This window comes from Equus quagga, unplaced genomic scaffold, assembly GCF_021613505.1.
Source record: "Equus quagga isolate Etosha38 unplaced genomic scaffold, UCLA_HA_Equagga_1.0 73442_RagTag, whole genome shotgun sequence".
Taxonomy (NCBI): Eukaryota; Metazoa; Chordata; class Mammalia; order Perissodactyla; family Equidae; genus Equus; species Equus quagga.
In genome coordinates, this window is record NW_025802777.1 from 11,524,135 (window position 1) to 11,538,001 (window position 13,867).

General features: G+C 43.8%; 1 protein-coding gene across 5 annotated transcripts in view; it reads left to right on the forward strand.

Annotated features, from left to right (window-relative positions):
• Positions 1–13,867, forward strand: part of LOC124234372 (rho guanine nucleotide exchange factor TIAM1) — a 277,654-nt gene that overhangs the window by 214,408 nt on the left and 49,379 nt on the right. For all 5 annotated transcript variants that reach the window (XM_046651731.1, XM_046651729.1, XM_046651733.1 and 2 more), the window contains 2 exons: positions 715–801; positions 5,728–5,952. In XM_046651731.1, coding sequence (XP_046507687.1) covers positions 715–801; positions 5,728–5,952 — 312 coding nt within the window. The remainder of the gene's footprint in view (positions 1–714; positions 802–5,727; positions 5,953–13,867) is intronic.

Sequence of the window (13,867 nt, forward strand, 5' to 3'; positions counted from 1 at the left end):
AGTCTAGCAACAGAGGTGACCAGGGCTTGTAGCCCTAGGATTGGAAGCACCCAAGGTCCCCAGACATCTTAGAACCTCGGGCCCTTGTTCTGCCTTTTTTTCTGAAGGATGTAGCAAAGCTCAAGATCCATTACCTAATGGGCTTTGAGCTCTGGCAGCCTGGATAAGTATAAGATAATCTTGTGATCAGACACTAGTAGAATGTGAAATCTGTCAGTTTCAGTATGAAATGGGATTTATAAAGTGAGTTGCTACTTATCCTGGTTTGCAAAATATTATTAAATTAAAGCAGTGTCCATAGAGCAGTACATACGGATGAGGACACCCAGTGGTAGCATATCTGGGACATAGATTTGCTAAAAAAAAGTCAAGGGGCCCCACGTGAGATGAACTAATCATTCTGTGAAAGGGCAAAGCTATGGCATTTACTAGCAAGCAAGACAAAATAAAATAATTTTCTTCCATTTGAGCTGATAGTGAGGTAGTATGAAGATGGATGTACTTGGTAATATCAATTTTTACAAGTACTGACTTCTTTTAGAGGGATCTAAAAATATGTTTTCTGCTTTGTAAAACAATGTGAATAAGGGAAAACAATTGCTCCAAATTATAAACCAAAACATTGAACATACCTAGCTCACAGCAGGTACTTCCTGTTGTTTCCTAAACACTCAGATGGTGTGAGCCTTACCATTCTGTCTTCGTGTTTCGTAGGGTTTTCACTTTCTTCCGTGGAAGAAGATGGTGTTCGAAGGCTCTATGTGAACAGTGTAAAGGAAACTGGTTTAGCTTCCAAGAAAGGTAAGTCATTGAGTATCTTGTCTGTCTGTCTGTCTCTTTAAAGTTCCCTTGTGGGTTTCTGCAGTTGGTGGATGAGAAAGATATGTCCAAAAGGTTCATCTGTATATATTATTCGAATATTGTGAAAACCTTTCAGGGAGTATGGATATTATTGCATAAACTCAGATGTGCAGGAAATGTTACATTCTTGGATTTTAAAGCTGATTCTGAGCCCATTTCCATGGGGCTGTTGGGATATTCCATTCAAATCATAGTTGGTTGTCCTTTCCCACCATCTAGGATGGTATGGAGGTCCTAGGGGTCTTCCTGGAGCAGAACATTTGGGAGGACCCTTCTGTGTTTTGGTCTACATTGGTCAAAGCTGATGTTAGCCATCCCCTGAGTCTGCAAAGCTCCTTGACAGTAGATGTTATGTTGCTCCCAACCATGGAGGAATCTTTCTAGACGTTGAGGTCCTAGGGGTTTAGGATCTAGCCATCCTGTCCCCTTTAGAGAGCTCTTCTCTATTACATGCTGTCTGCAGCCCTACATGGGCTCATAGTGCAGTCTAGGCTACGTATGAAACCCCAACCCTCCATCCTCTTTCTACTCTGCCAATCTTTTCAATCTAGATTTTTTTGCTTCCTGTCTTAATTTCCTTGGGCTACGGTACCGATTGATCACAAACTGAGTGATTAAAAACAACAGAAACTTATTCTCTTACAGTTCAGGAGGCCAAAAGTTCAAAATCAAGGTATTGGCAAGGTTGTTTCCTTCTGGAGCCACTGAGGGAAGAATCTGTTCCGTGCCTCTTCCTAGCTTCTGGTGGCTACTGGCTCTCCTTGGCATTCCTTGGCTTGTAGCTGTATCACTCCAACTTCTGCTTCTGTCATCACATGGCCTTCTTTCCTCTGTGTCTCTCTGTGACAGTGACTTTACATGGCCTTCTATAAGAAGTCATACTGGATTAGAGTGGGCCAGGATGACTTCATCTTAATTCCAGTATGACTTCATCTTATTTACATCTGCCAAGACCCTGTTTCCAAATAAGGTCACCTTCTGATTTTCTGAGTGGACATGAATTTTGGGGGGACGCTCCTCAACCCACCATACTTACCATAAACAAATGGGGCAGGTAGATAGGGCTTAAAATGCATCTTTATTTCATTCTTCTTGCTGTGGAATTTTTAGTGAAACTAAAATTCACTAAATCCAGGCAGTGGCAAAATAATACCTGTTGAGTGTAAAAGGCCGACCTGCCTGGATCAGTTGTGCTTGGAAGTCATGTTCATTTAGATATCTCCTGAATGGAGCAGTTGGGAAAATGGTGGAGTGGAATGCCTGCCTTTTCCACCTCCTTCCATGTTTTGCTAGAGCATAGTTCTGGGTGTTCTTAGTTCTTGCAAGGTGCCCTGTGCAGGTTGCCTTGCCCTGTGCTGTACGCCCTGGTGAAGTGCAACCCACAGACTTGGCTATGCACCGAAATGGCAAAGTTGTGACAAATGGGAAACCAAGTCAAAATAATTTACCCAGTGCTAAATGGAGGAGGATTTTCTTTCATTTTCCTTCTGTGCTTTCTAGGCCAAAGGCAGCCTGGAGGCCAGAGTTTGGTGCATTCGCTAAGCTGCATCTCAGCTAGGAGCAGAGGTGACAGGGTTTATTCCCCTTCAAAGCGGAAGACTGATTTTTATCTCTTTCAGCACAGTGAGTGCTGGTTGGCGTGGTATGGGGGTGGGGAAATATGCTGCCCTGGTTTCAGTCACATCCTGTTTTAGTTCTTTGAATCCAAGAACCCTGGTGTTAGGTAAAAACAAACGGCCGTCTGCTCCAACCTCCTTGTCCCATATAGCACTGTTCTTTACAGATGCAACGGTGATGTCCATTTGTTGGCCTGGGCCGCAAACATGATCCCACTACCTGGCCTGTAGAGGGCAGTGTCAGGAAAGATATTTGGAGTATTTTAGGTTGAATGCAGGCTCTATGTGAAGCCCTCCGGATAATGGCGAGCTCACTGCGGACATCTCTGATTATAAAACATCCTTCTCCTTCAGTTTCCACTCACTGTTTTGCCTCCTTCTTTCTAGCCAGCCTGTGATATCCATCATGTCATAACTGCTAAGTCTGGTCTTTTCCACATTCACCCCTTCCAGATCCTTCAACAATTCATTAGAGTGTAGAATGCAACTGGCCATTGCCCTCTGGACACAGTTCACATACCAGCGTTCCTTTTAAAATGATCACAGTGTGGTACAGCCGGGGGACGTCTGGTGGAAAGCACCCTGATTAGATCTGAAGATTCTGTGTGTATTAGTTCAGCCTACTCTTGGTTTCGTTGATTTGTTTTTGGTAGTCATCTTGGGCTTTCTGCCTGTAATGGGCTGATGGTGAAGCCCCATCTTCCTGCTCCCTCCCGCCCCGGGCTGAGGGTGAAGCCCCATCTTCCTCCTCTCTCCCGCCCCCTGCCCTCACTTGGATCTCTCGTTGGCTGTACTTGTAGAATTGACTTTTTGAATCAAAGTGTCTTATTTTACACTTGTCTCTGTCCAACTTGGGCATATTTGTTTTGGCCCGTCATTCTGCTCTTGGAGTCGTCTGAGCTTGGAATCTGGCATCTTCTTTGCTGTCGTTTGCGTGTTTTTCTGATGGCTACACAGGACAGAGCCCAGTGGAGACAGCCATGTGCCATGTGTCTCTGGACAGTTTGGATACTTCACAACATTTACTCTGGGCACTTGAGGGTTATTTCTAAGCAGGCTGTGGTTTCTGTTAGAAAGAAAAGTTTTTCTCTTTCTTCCACCTACTATTAATAATGAGAGCTAATGTCTATTGAACGTCTTCAACATGTCAAGAGCTGTGAAGAGACTTTTACATGGATTATTTCATTTAATCTCCTTTAATCCATTATCCCTCTTACATATGAGGAAGCCGAGTCTGGGAGAGATTCAATAGCATGCCCACTGTCACAGATCTGTTACTTGGGGGAATTGTGACAGAACCTCTGGTTCTGTACTCCATTGCTCACCACTGCTGGCCACCTCCTCTCACTTATGAATACTGAGAATAACTCACTCAGGCGGCCCTCTGTTTTAGTTCCCTATGGTTGCCATAAGAAATTGCCACCACCTTGGTGCCTTAAACCAACATAAACTTATTTTCTCACAGTTATGGAGGCCAGAAGTCCAAAACCAACATGTCAGCAGGGCCACACTCCTTTTGAAGGCTCTGGGGAGAATCCTTTCTTGCTCCTCCAGTTCGTGGTGGCTCCAGGGGTTCCATGGCTTGTGACAGCATCACCCCAACCTCTGCCTCCATCTTCATGTGGCCTTCTCCTCTTCCTTCTGGGTCTCTTTTGTGTCTCTTACAAGGGCATTTGTCAATAGGTTTAGGACCCATTAGATAATCCAGCATGAAATTATGTCAAGATCCTTAATTATGACTGGGAAGATCCTGTTTCTAAATAAGGTGACAGTCACAGGTTCTGGGATGTAGATGTATCTTTCTGGGGGCCACATTGAGTCCACTACACACTCCTGCTCCACCAGTCATAGTAAACCTGGAACTTCTTAAAAAATAACAACTCATAGATATTTTTAGTTTTTAAGTCTTTTCTTCTGTTTCTGTTTATATACCTCCTCTAATAGCTAATCCAAAGGGTTGTCTCTAAGGCAAGACTTTTTAAAAAAAAGTTGCTTTTCACATGTAGAAATTTTGTATGTTCCATTCAAATGCTACGATGCCAAAATCTTTCATCTAAAAATGGAATGTTTCGCTTCCCAGAATTTCACCTCTGAAATGGAGAAACACATTCTTATTTCTCTTCTGTCGCCTTCCCACCCATATTTCTTGGAGTATTTTATGATAGAAAATGGATTTCAAGTATTTTGGAAACCCGAGTAAGGATGGCCAACGGGTGTGACTTGCTGAAGCTGGGAAGTGGGAATGTCTCTGTAGATTATTTTTCTGCGGAATCAGAGGTGGGCTCTGTGGATGTCCGAGGCGCTGAGCGGCTTCTCATTTCTGCAGTTCGTCGTCTGTCTTCGCCCTTCACTCACCTCGTTTTTCAAGTTTGTTTTTCCACACTAGTCTACAAAATAGGAATTGGATTCCTTTCCCCTTCTTAACTGGAATGATACTTTATTTCCTTTCATATTCTTTCCCATCCTCTCCCTTTCTCAAACTCCTGGAATGTTCTTTTAACACTGAGTTGAACTGCCCTGGGGTCAATCACAACTTCTTGTTCTGCTAGGTTGGGCTTGTTCTCAGCTGCTCCTTTGGGTCCCAAACTTTGCCATGCCCCCCAGCATGCTTTGCAAAAGTAACAGAACGTTTGGGGACCTTCCAGAAGATATTCACCTCAAGGTCCTGATGTAGTTAAAAAAGCACAAGAAATGATTGTATTTGTAAACTGTCATCTCTAAATGTGTTTGGAAAAAGACAACCTTCTGTCCTCTCAGCCAGTGGAAACTCATTGCATTTTGGTTTCATAGAAATGATCGATAGACATTAGCTGGCTGTGCCACACAGGGACACTGCAGCATAAGCATGTACAAAACATACTGATTGCAGTCATCAGGGACCATTTCCACCTTTCCCCCTCAAAATTATAGGACAATAGCCAGCATTAGCATTTGCAAGGAAAAATTGGCAGATGCTCAGAACACATAGTTTCAAGGAGTAAATTTGTTTAGTTAGTGTATTCAGGACAGGATAGGCATGCTGCAACGTCCGAGTCTAGAACCTTCTGAAACTGAGGCCCCATGTGATCTCCTCATGATCACTTTTGAGCACTCCAGCCTTTTGCAGCAATACCTCGGACTGTGGGGCCAATAACAAGAGAGCTCAGTGTGCCCTTTACAGCAGAACTTCTAAGGTGCTGCCATCTCATTCGATGTTTCTGCCTCTTTTGTGTGTGTGTGAAATTAAACATTTTCCATCTCGCGTTGGCAGGCCTGAAGGCGGGAGATGAGATTCTCGAGATCAATAATCGTGCTGCTGGCACTCTGAACTCATCTATGCTCAAAGATTTCCTCACACAGCCGTCCCTGGGCCTCCTGGTGAGGACCTACCCCGAGCTGGAGGGAGGAGCAGAGCTCCTGGAGAGCCCGCCCCACCGAGCGGACGGCCCTGCGGACCTCAACGAGAGCCCCCTTGCCTTTCTCACCAGCAACCCAGGTATGGCCGTGCATAGTGCTAGGCATGTATCTGAGCCCAGGTCAGTTGACCATGCGGCTTGCATATTTCCGTGGACTGGGTCTGGACTGGGACTGAAATGTGTGAATGAGATGACTGAGTGTGAGCTTCCGGTTGAGATTTCGAAGCGGCAGGGAACTTTGATTCTTGGGGAATAACTGTTTTGCTACAAATCTACCTGTCACACCTTCACACATGCAAAGCTTCACCAGGCTGCTGCTGTTTGTCGTTTTGGAGAAAGACGAATGGGTCGAGGCTGCCATCTCTTGACTATGGATAGAGAAATGGAGACCCCAAAGGGCCAGGAGTCACATAATATCCTGGGGCTATGAGTCCTACCCCTGCCTTCCATGTCACTACCCCCAAACCACTCACCCCTTCTTTCCCTTCTGTGTGAGAGAAGGGCATGAGTTGAGATGCCCAGAGTGGAAATGAGCTCCGCGCTCTTGTTTGGTCTGCTTCTCTCTTGGGCTCTTCCGATCTTGAGTCTGAACATGAGCCCATCGGCGGAACCCGCTGCCCTGCTCCGTCTGCTGCTCTTCCTGCTTACACCTCCCTCTCGCTCTGGCAACCTCATGCTCAGCCTAAAAGAAGCAACTTAAATGCTTCCTACCACGTGAAGCCTTCTTGGGACCCCACAGAGTTTGCCCCCTCCCCTGGATCCCCAGGACCCTGCAACGACATCTTCCACATGGGCCCTGATTGTGTTATACTGTTCTTACTTGCGTGTCTCTCTCCTGAGTTTGTTTCCTGTGACTGGGCTTATGTCTTCTTCTCTTTGCTGCCCAGGCGCCCATTCTTGTTTAGAGTCTGTGAATGAGCACACCAATGAATGGCATGCTGCTGTCACTTATTTCTCCATGACCTGGTTCTAGAGTTGGGTTGATTTAGTAAGTTGCAGTTTTGGATTTATTTTCTAAATCTTTTTTTTAAAGATTGGCCCTGAGCTAACATCTATTGCCAATCTTTTTTTTTTTTTCTTCTTCTCCCCAAAGCCCCCCAGTACATAGTTGTATATTCTAGCTGTAGGTCCTTCTGGTTGTGCTGTGTGGGACACCACCTCAGCATGGCTTGATGAACGGTGCCAAGTCCACACCCAGGATCCAAACTGGCGAAACCTTGGGCCACCAGAGTGGAGCATGCAAACTTAACCACTCTGCCACGGGGCCAACCCCTGGATTTGTTTTCTTTTTAAAACTTGGATTAAAAATAGTCTTCCATTTCAAAATCTGAGTGTCAGTGCTTTGAGCATCCTTCACCTGCTGTTGTTAATTTTTAAATTCCCTTCTGAAGCTTGGCTTGCTAAGAATGGATCACAAGCAGAATTCTTTTGTTCAGTGGCTCTCTGGAAGAATTTGACAAGTTGAGTCTTCAGAAAATCGATCACACTTATTACTGTTGACTTCCTTAACTCGTTATGTCATTGCGGTGCCCAGAGCCCAATCAAATTTTTAGAAAATTAACTCCAGTGAGCTGAGTAACCTTAATGATAGGGAATGGAGACCATGAAGGCTGTTCATTTATGTGACCACAAGATGGCGAGCTTGAGCCCAGAAAACAATTCACGGAGTCGTTTCTGTAATATGACTTTGAATGGGATGTATTGTGTTAGATTAGGTTACTTAAATGATTTTTATAAGGTCTGGATGAACATACTATGAACAACAGTACACAGCTTTCTTTGGATTTTTTTCTGTCTGAGCCCTTCCTGTGGGCTATGGATTTAAAGGAGTGCTTGGCAAACAATGACCGACCAGCTAAGTCCAGCCTGCAGCCTGTTTTTGTAAATAAATTTTCATCAGGATACAGTCAGGCGCATTCATTTATGTCTTGTCTTGGCTGCTTTCCCATTGCAATGACAGAATTGAGTAGTTGTGACAGCGACTCATGGTCCGCAGAGCTGAAAATATTGCTCTCTGGCCCTTTTCAGATAAAGTTTGCTGACCCCTGATGTAAGGTATGACTGAACTTGCTCACAATTTGTTCCTCTAAAGTAGTCAGTGTTTTGGTGTATTTCTTTCTTCTTTAAAAAAAAAAAAAATCGTGTGTGTGTACACCTTTGCAAAGTTTTATTAAAAGTTTTTTAATTAAAAAATGTATTCTTATACAGATATCTGTTTTAGAAAAATTTGAGTATATTCTGTATATGCAGTTGCTGTCTCCTCTTTTATATGATGGGCTTTTAAACTTAACAACTGACCTTTACATCCTACCACGAGTTGTCTGGTTCAGACCGATCATCTTCGAAGCCGAGTGCTAAATCCACTGAACCAGCTGTTGTTTAAAGCACATTAAAACTTCCATTTTGGGGGCTGGCCCAGTGATGTAGTGGTTAGGTTTGCACGCTCTGCTTCAGCGGCCCGGGGTTCACTGGTTGGGATCCTGGGCACAGGCCTACACACCATCAAGCCATGCTCTGGTGGTACCCCACATAGAACAACTAGAAGGACTTACAGCTAGGATATACAACTATATACAAAGTACTGGGACTTTGGGGAGGAAAAAAAGAGGAAGATTGGCAACAGATGTTAGCTCATAGCCAATCTTCCTCACCAAAAAAAAAAAAAAAAAAAAAAACCTTCCATTTTGGAATCATCCTTAGAAGATTTATTTATTCCTTTGTTTTTCTCCCCAATTAAATGATCATAACTTAGAACTGATGTTTGTTAAATATTTACTGTGTTTTAGGCATAGAGCTAGATGTTAGAAAGTTATAATGATGACTGTGACATGATTCTGTTCTCACACTTTCATTTTAGTGTAGTTCTTTGTTATTTCATTGCTTCATCTTTTAGTATTTTGCACTGATCAAAATCCTTCAGAACAAAGTCTGCTCGGCCAAGTTAGGTCATCAAACTGGTTCAAGAATAAAGTATGAAAGTAAAGTCAGAGTGTGGGTTTTTCTTGTAAGTTTTCTAATTGGCTTCGACATGAATAAATTCCAGAAGAATTCTCAAGTGCTCTGGGTAGTGGCAGCCCAATTGGACTGGCTGGAGGGGAGCGGGCACTCAGGCCCCCTGCCTGAGTCTCAGCCTGTCTGCCTTCTGATTGCGACCACTTCCTACTCCCCATTTAACAGTGGAAGATAAAAGGACAGCCAAGTAAACAGGATAGAATGACCTGAAAGATTGCTCCATGATGCGGCAGAGATAAAGCAGTATTCACAGACAGCTGCTGTTAAAATAGAAAAGAAAACAACTGAGAAAATTGGTACAATGGGCAGGTTGGACTATAGCCTTCGTCTAAATTTAGAAGTAACTAAAAATAAGAAGCATCCTGAGTGGCAGGTTTGAGGTTTACTCTGGGGACCATCTTGGGGTGGTCATAGTGGATATTAGGCAACCTTGATGGAAGGTCTTGCTCTGTCTCAGGGGCCGTGGGGTCCATGTGAGCCCTGGCTGGTGCCCGTCTATGGGAAGCTGGTGCTGTGACTTGCCCCATCTCACAAGCCCTGGGATGCAGGCTTGTCCTGCACCTGCCTCGAGAACCCTGATTGAAATAATGTGATTAGCTTTCAGGGCTGGATTATTTCTGAACCTCTTTCTCATTAGAGGTTTTTTCCTCTATGTAGAAACATCACAGCTTAGTGGCTAAGAGTAGGCTCTGGAACCAGGTTTCTTGGGACCAAGTCCCATTTCTATGTTTATTAGCTTCATGACTTTGAACAAGTCCTGCTCGATCTCTCTGCACCTCAGTGTCCTCATGCATAACATGGGGATGCTACCACACTACTATCTCATTGGGTGGTTGTGAGGATTAATTGAGTTATAAAAGTATGAGGATTAATTGAGTTATAAAAGTAAAGTGTCTAGAGTAGGACGTGGGAAATGTGCAATAAATGGTACATCTCCGTGGCGTGATCTCTTATGGGGTCGTGAAGGTTTTCTGGCTTGTAAGCAGAGGCTGCTCATTTTTGATCTCCTCACTGCCCTCTACTGCACCTCAGTCCACAACAGGGGGATTGTCTGAATACTAAGTTTAAAGTATTTTCCTTTCTCAGGTGGAAAGAAGTGAGTTCTGCAGCCTAGAGGGCTGAGACCTCTGGCCCCCTCCCAGAGGTCGTGATTCTCTGGGTCTATGCGGGCTGGCTGTGCATTTGTTGTGGTGGGCGCTTAACTTCTAGGGTGATTCTAACGTGCAATTAGGATTGGGATCCACTGCCTTAGGTCTCCAGCTGTCCTTGGTCATTGATCCTGTTTTTTCGTCTTGGTGGAATGATAGGGTGATTGGAATGTCTTGGTCACGTGCCAACCACCTATAGAGGGGTTTGTTGATAACATTCTGTGGTCTGCTTCACTGAGATTTTTATAAGGCAAATCTGTCAGGTGATCTGGAACATGTTCTCTGTCTTCCTATTCCTCCGTACAAGAGGGAGGCACTGCCAATGGGTTGCCATGTTGGCTTGGAAAGCCAGGGACTGGATAACGAGATTCCAGCCTATGTGTTCTCTCTAAGACTCAGTTTCCCATTCCTGGTCATTTGCCATCCACGAGTCCTTGCTGAAATCTTACTGGAGCTCCTTTCATCTTTTTTTTCAACATGTGTTTAGGTGCATAAGGGTGAGAAAATGGGGGAAGGATGTCCAGACAAAAAGATAGTCCCTGCAGTGGCTTTTATTGTAGAAAGGACCTTGAAGTGAAGGGGAAGCTGGAGTAGGAAGTTGCAAAACTGTGTCTGTGTGAGGTTTCCAAAAAGCCTCTCTAATGTCCTGTGTGATTTATTTTGAATACTGATCTCATCTGGCGCTACTAACATTTTGGGCCGGGTAATTCTTTGTTGTGAGGGGCTGTCCTCTGCGCTCATGTTAGCAGTATTCCTACAAACCATTATAAGCTAGTAGTAGCTTCCTCCCCAAGTTGTGCCAATCAAAACTATCTTGAGACATTGTCAGATGTCCCCAGAGAACCACTGGCCTGGCTTATTAGAAGGTGTGCCGACATCACCCAGTTAGAGAAACGTTAGAATGAACGTCAATATAGGAAAGCAAATCTAGATCTGAAATAACTTTTTAAAAAAGTTTTATGAAACATTTATTGAGAGAATTCCCACATAAATGCCCTTTTCTGGCATATTTTGAGACAAGGGAAAAGTGAGGAACAAGTAAGTGCTTATTCTGAATGTTGGGTTTTTTCCCCCAAATCTGAGTAAAATTGTTCTGTTCGCTAAAATCAACCCTTAAAACAAGATACTTCAATCAGTAACTACGTAAAACCCCCCATTTTATGCAAGTTTCAAGAATCGTCCTTCGAGGGGCGTCAGTGGTGTCTTTCCGAGGCTTCAAAATGTCTGTTGGTCTTTCATTTAAGTTCTGCTATCAAAGCTCACATTCATTTGACTTTTGTGGTGGATGCAGCTCTGCTTTATCTTCCCTCAAAGAAGGTGCCAGAGCTCAGCGAACTGAGTTGCTTCTTGTTTGAAAAATGGCTCTGCCAGGAGTTGGGCTGGGGAGAGCTGAGCATCCGCGGCGAACACCGGCCCGTACATGTTCAAGTCCCTTAGGGCCAACATTGTGTTTGGAGAGTCAGCCCCCTTGAAATACCTCAGGCACATCTGTCTGATGCTACGTGGAAGACTGCAGCTTGAAGCCAGTGCAGACGTCGCTCCTGCAGGAAGTAGATTAAGCCGTGTTTGTTGTAACAGGAAAGGCTTCTGTGATAGCCATGAACCGAAGGCACCTGGTCAGAGCGGAGTCGCTGAGCGCCCAGCACGGACAGCTGTTTGATTTGCGGGGCAGGGCGTGCTTCCCTGCGGTGCCCGTGAGGTGCAAGGGGCTATTTTGGGCAGATGTTCCGTGCAGATTGTCTGGAGATATCTCGATTCTGAAAACAGAGGACAATCAGGCCGGCAGGGAGGGGGAGCAGAGGGAGAGGAACGGCACAGATTTCTCTTCCTACAAACAAATCTGGTCCGGTCCTTCACATTCTCGAAGGCTCATGGATACCAGCAACACATGGTCTTCTGTTTGTTTGTCGATAAAATTCGGAGCCATGTGCGTTTTGTAAACTGTATGCAACGTTACTGTCACACAGCACATGGCCTGCTTCCCCGTGCCCTGCTGGGGGGAGCCCAAGGCCTTGTCTTGGTTTCCAGCTGGATTTGATTAATGACACCTGTCAATTCCCGTGTATGAAAACAAATGTTTCAGAGATTGAGCCTCCCTTTTTATATTTTTAAAGAACATTAATGTACCTCATATTATTTGACTTTACCATGACAGGATCAGTAAAGCCTATGTCTACAGTTTTTATACATTTAAAGATTTCTCCGGGGGCCGGCCCTGTGGCCGAGTGGTTAAGTTCGCGCGCTCTACTTCGGTGGCCCAGGGCTTCGCCGGTTAGGATCCTGGGCGCAGACATGCCACTGCTCATCAGGCCATGCTGAGGCGGTGTCCCACATGCCACAACTAGAAGGACCCACAACTAAAAAATATACAACTATATACCAAGGGGCTTTGGGGAGAAAAAGGAAAAAATAAAATCTTTAAAGAAAAAAATTTCTCTCTATAGGAAACAGACACTGAGATTTCATGAAATTTGGCTACAAGGAAGTTTTTGTCTACGAAGTTAAAGTTGTAGTGTTCTTCCTTTTTTTTTTGTAGTGTATTTTAAGCTCTCTCCAGTCTTTCTTTTGTGTGCTAAATTGTTTTGGTTTTTAGCTTTCTAAGTGGAGGAAGGGGGAGTCTTTATTTTGATCTTATATATTATGAGTGTTTCTATGGCATTCTTGTACTCCTGTGACAATAAGATGTCTGAAAAGCAAAATAAAATCAGAATTGAATTCTGTCTAAATATCTAACATTTTATTACTCCCTTCCCCTCAATCATTTTTTTCTTGCAGAATTGAAACTCAGGTATTAATGAGGGCCTTAAACAAAAAGTCAGTGTTATAATTGGTTCCTTTGGAAATGTTTGAATTGGCGAATCTGCTTGTTTAACATACATTGTGAATATAGCTCATAAGGCAAGCATTTTTTTCTTCCTCCTTTAAATTTGAATCCCAAATGGGCTTGAATGGAGCCGGAGTGAATGTATCCAATCTAAGTAAATCAAAGATAAATCCAAATGTGAGCTTACATTTGTGTGTTTGTGTTGCTCCTAATCTCTTCATTGTGTATCTTGCTAACAGTGAGTGGGGCTTGCTGCCTGCAAAGGTTTTCTCAGTCACAAAAGCGTCATTATGATGTGAAAATAATTTTAAGAAGCAAAGAAATGGTCACGCCTGTTCACAACAACGAAAGTTATTTATAGCTGCTTTCGAGATGGCCTTGAGGTCCTGTCTGGCTGGGGCCTCAGCCCTGCTCTGTGCTTCCTCATTCTCTGGGGCTGCCCAGCCCCCGATTCATCCTTTTTTCAAAGTTGAGGTATAATTGACATATAACAGTATGTTCATTTCAGCTGTACAACATAATGATTTGATATTTGTATATATCATGAAATGATCAACACAGTAGATCAAGTTAACATCCATCATCACACCTAATTACAACATTTTTTTTCTTGTGGTGAGAACTTTTAAGATTTATTTTCTTAGCAACTTTTAAATATATAATACAGTATTATTAACTACAGTCACCATGCTGAACATTACATACCTAAGACTGACTTATTTTATAACTGGAAGTTTGTACCTTTGGACCCCTTCAGCCTTTTCAACTCCCCACCTCTGGCAACCACCAATCTGTTTTCTGTATGTATGAGTTCAGGGTGTTGGTTTGTTTTAGATTCCACATATAAGTGAGATCATACTGTATTTGTCTTTCTGTGTCTGGCTCATCTCACTTAGCATAATGCCCTCAAGGTCCATCCATGTTGTTGCATATGGCAGGATTTCCTTTTTTGGGGCTGAGTAATATTCCATGTACACCTCTGTTCATCCTTTGTCTCTTTAGATTTGGCCC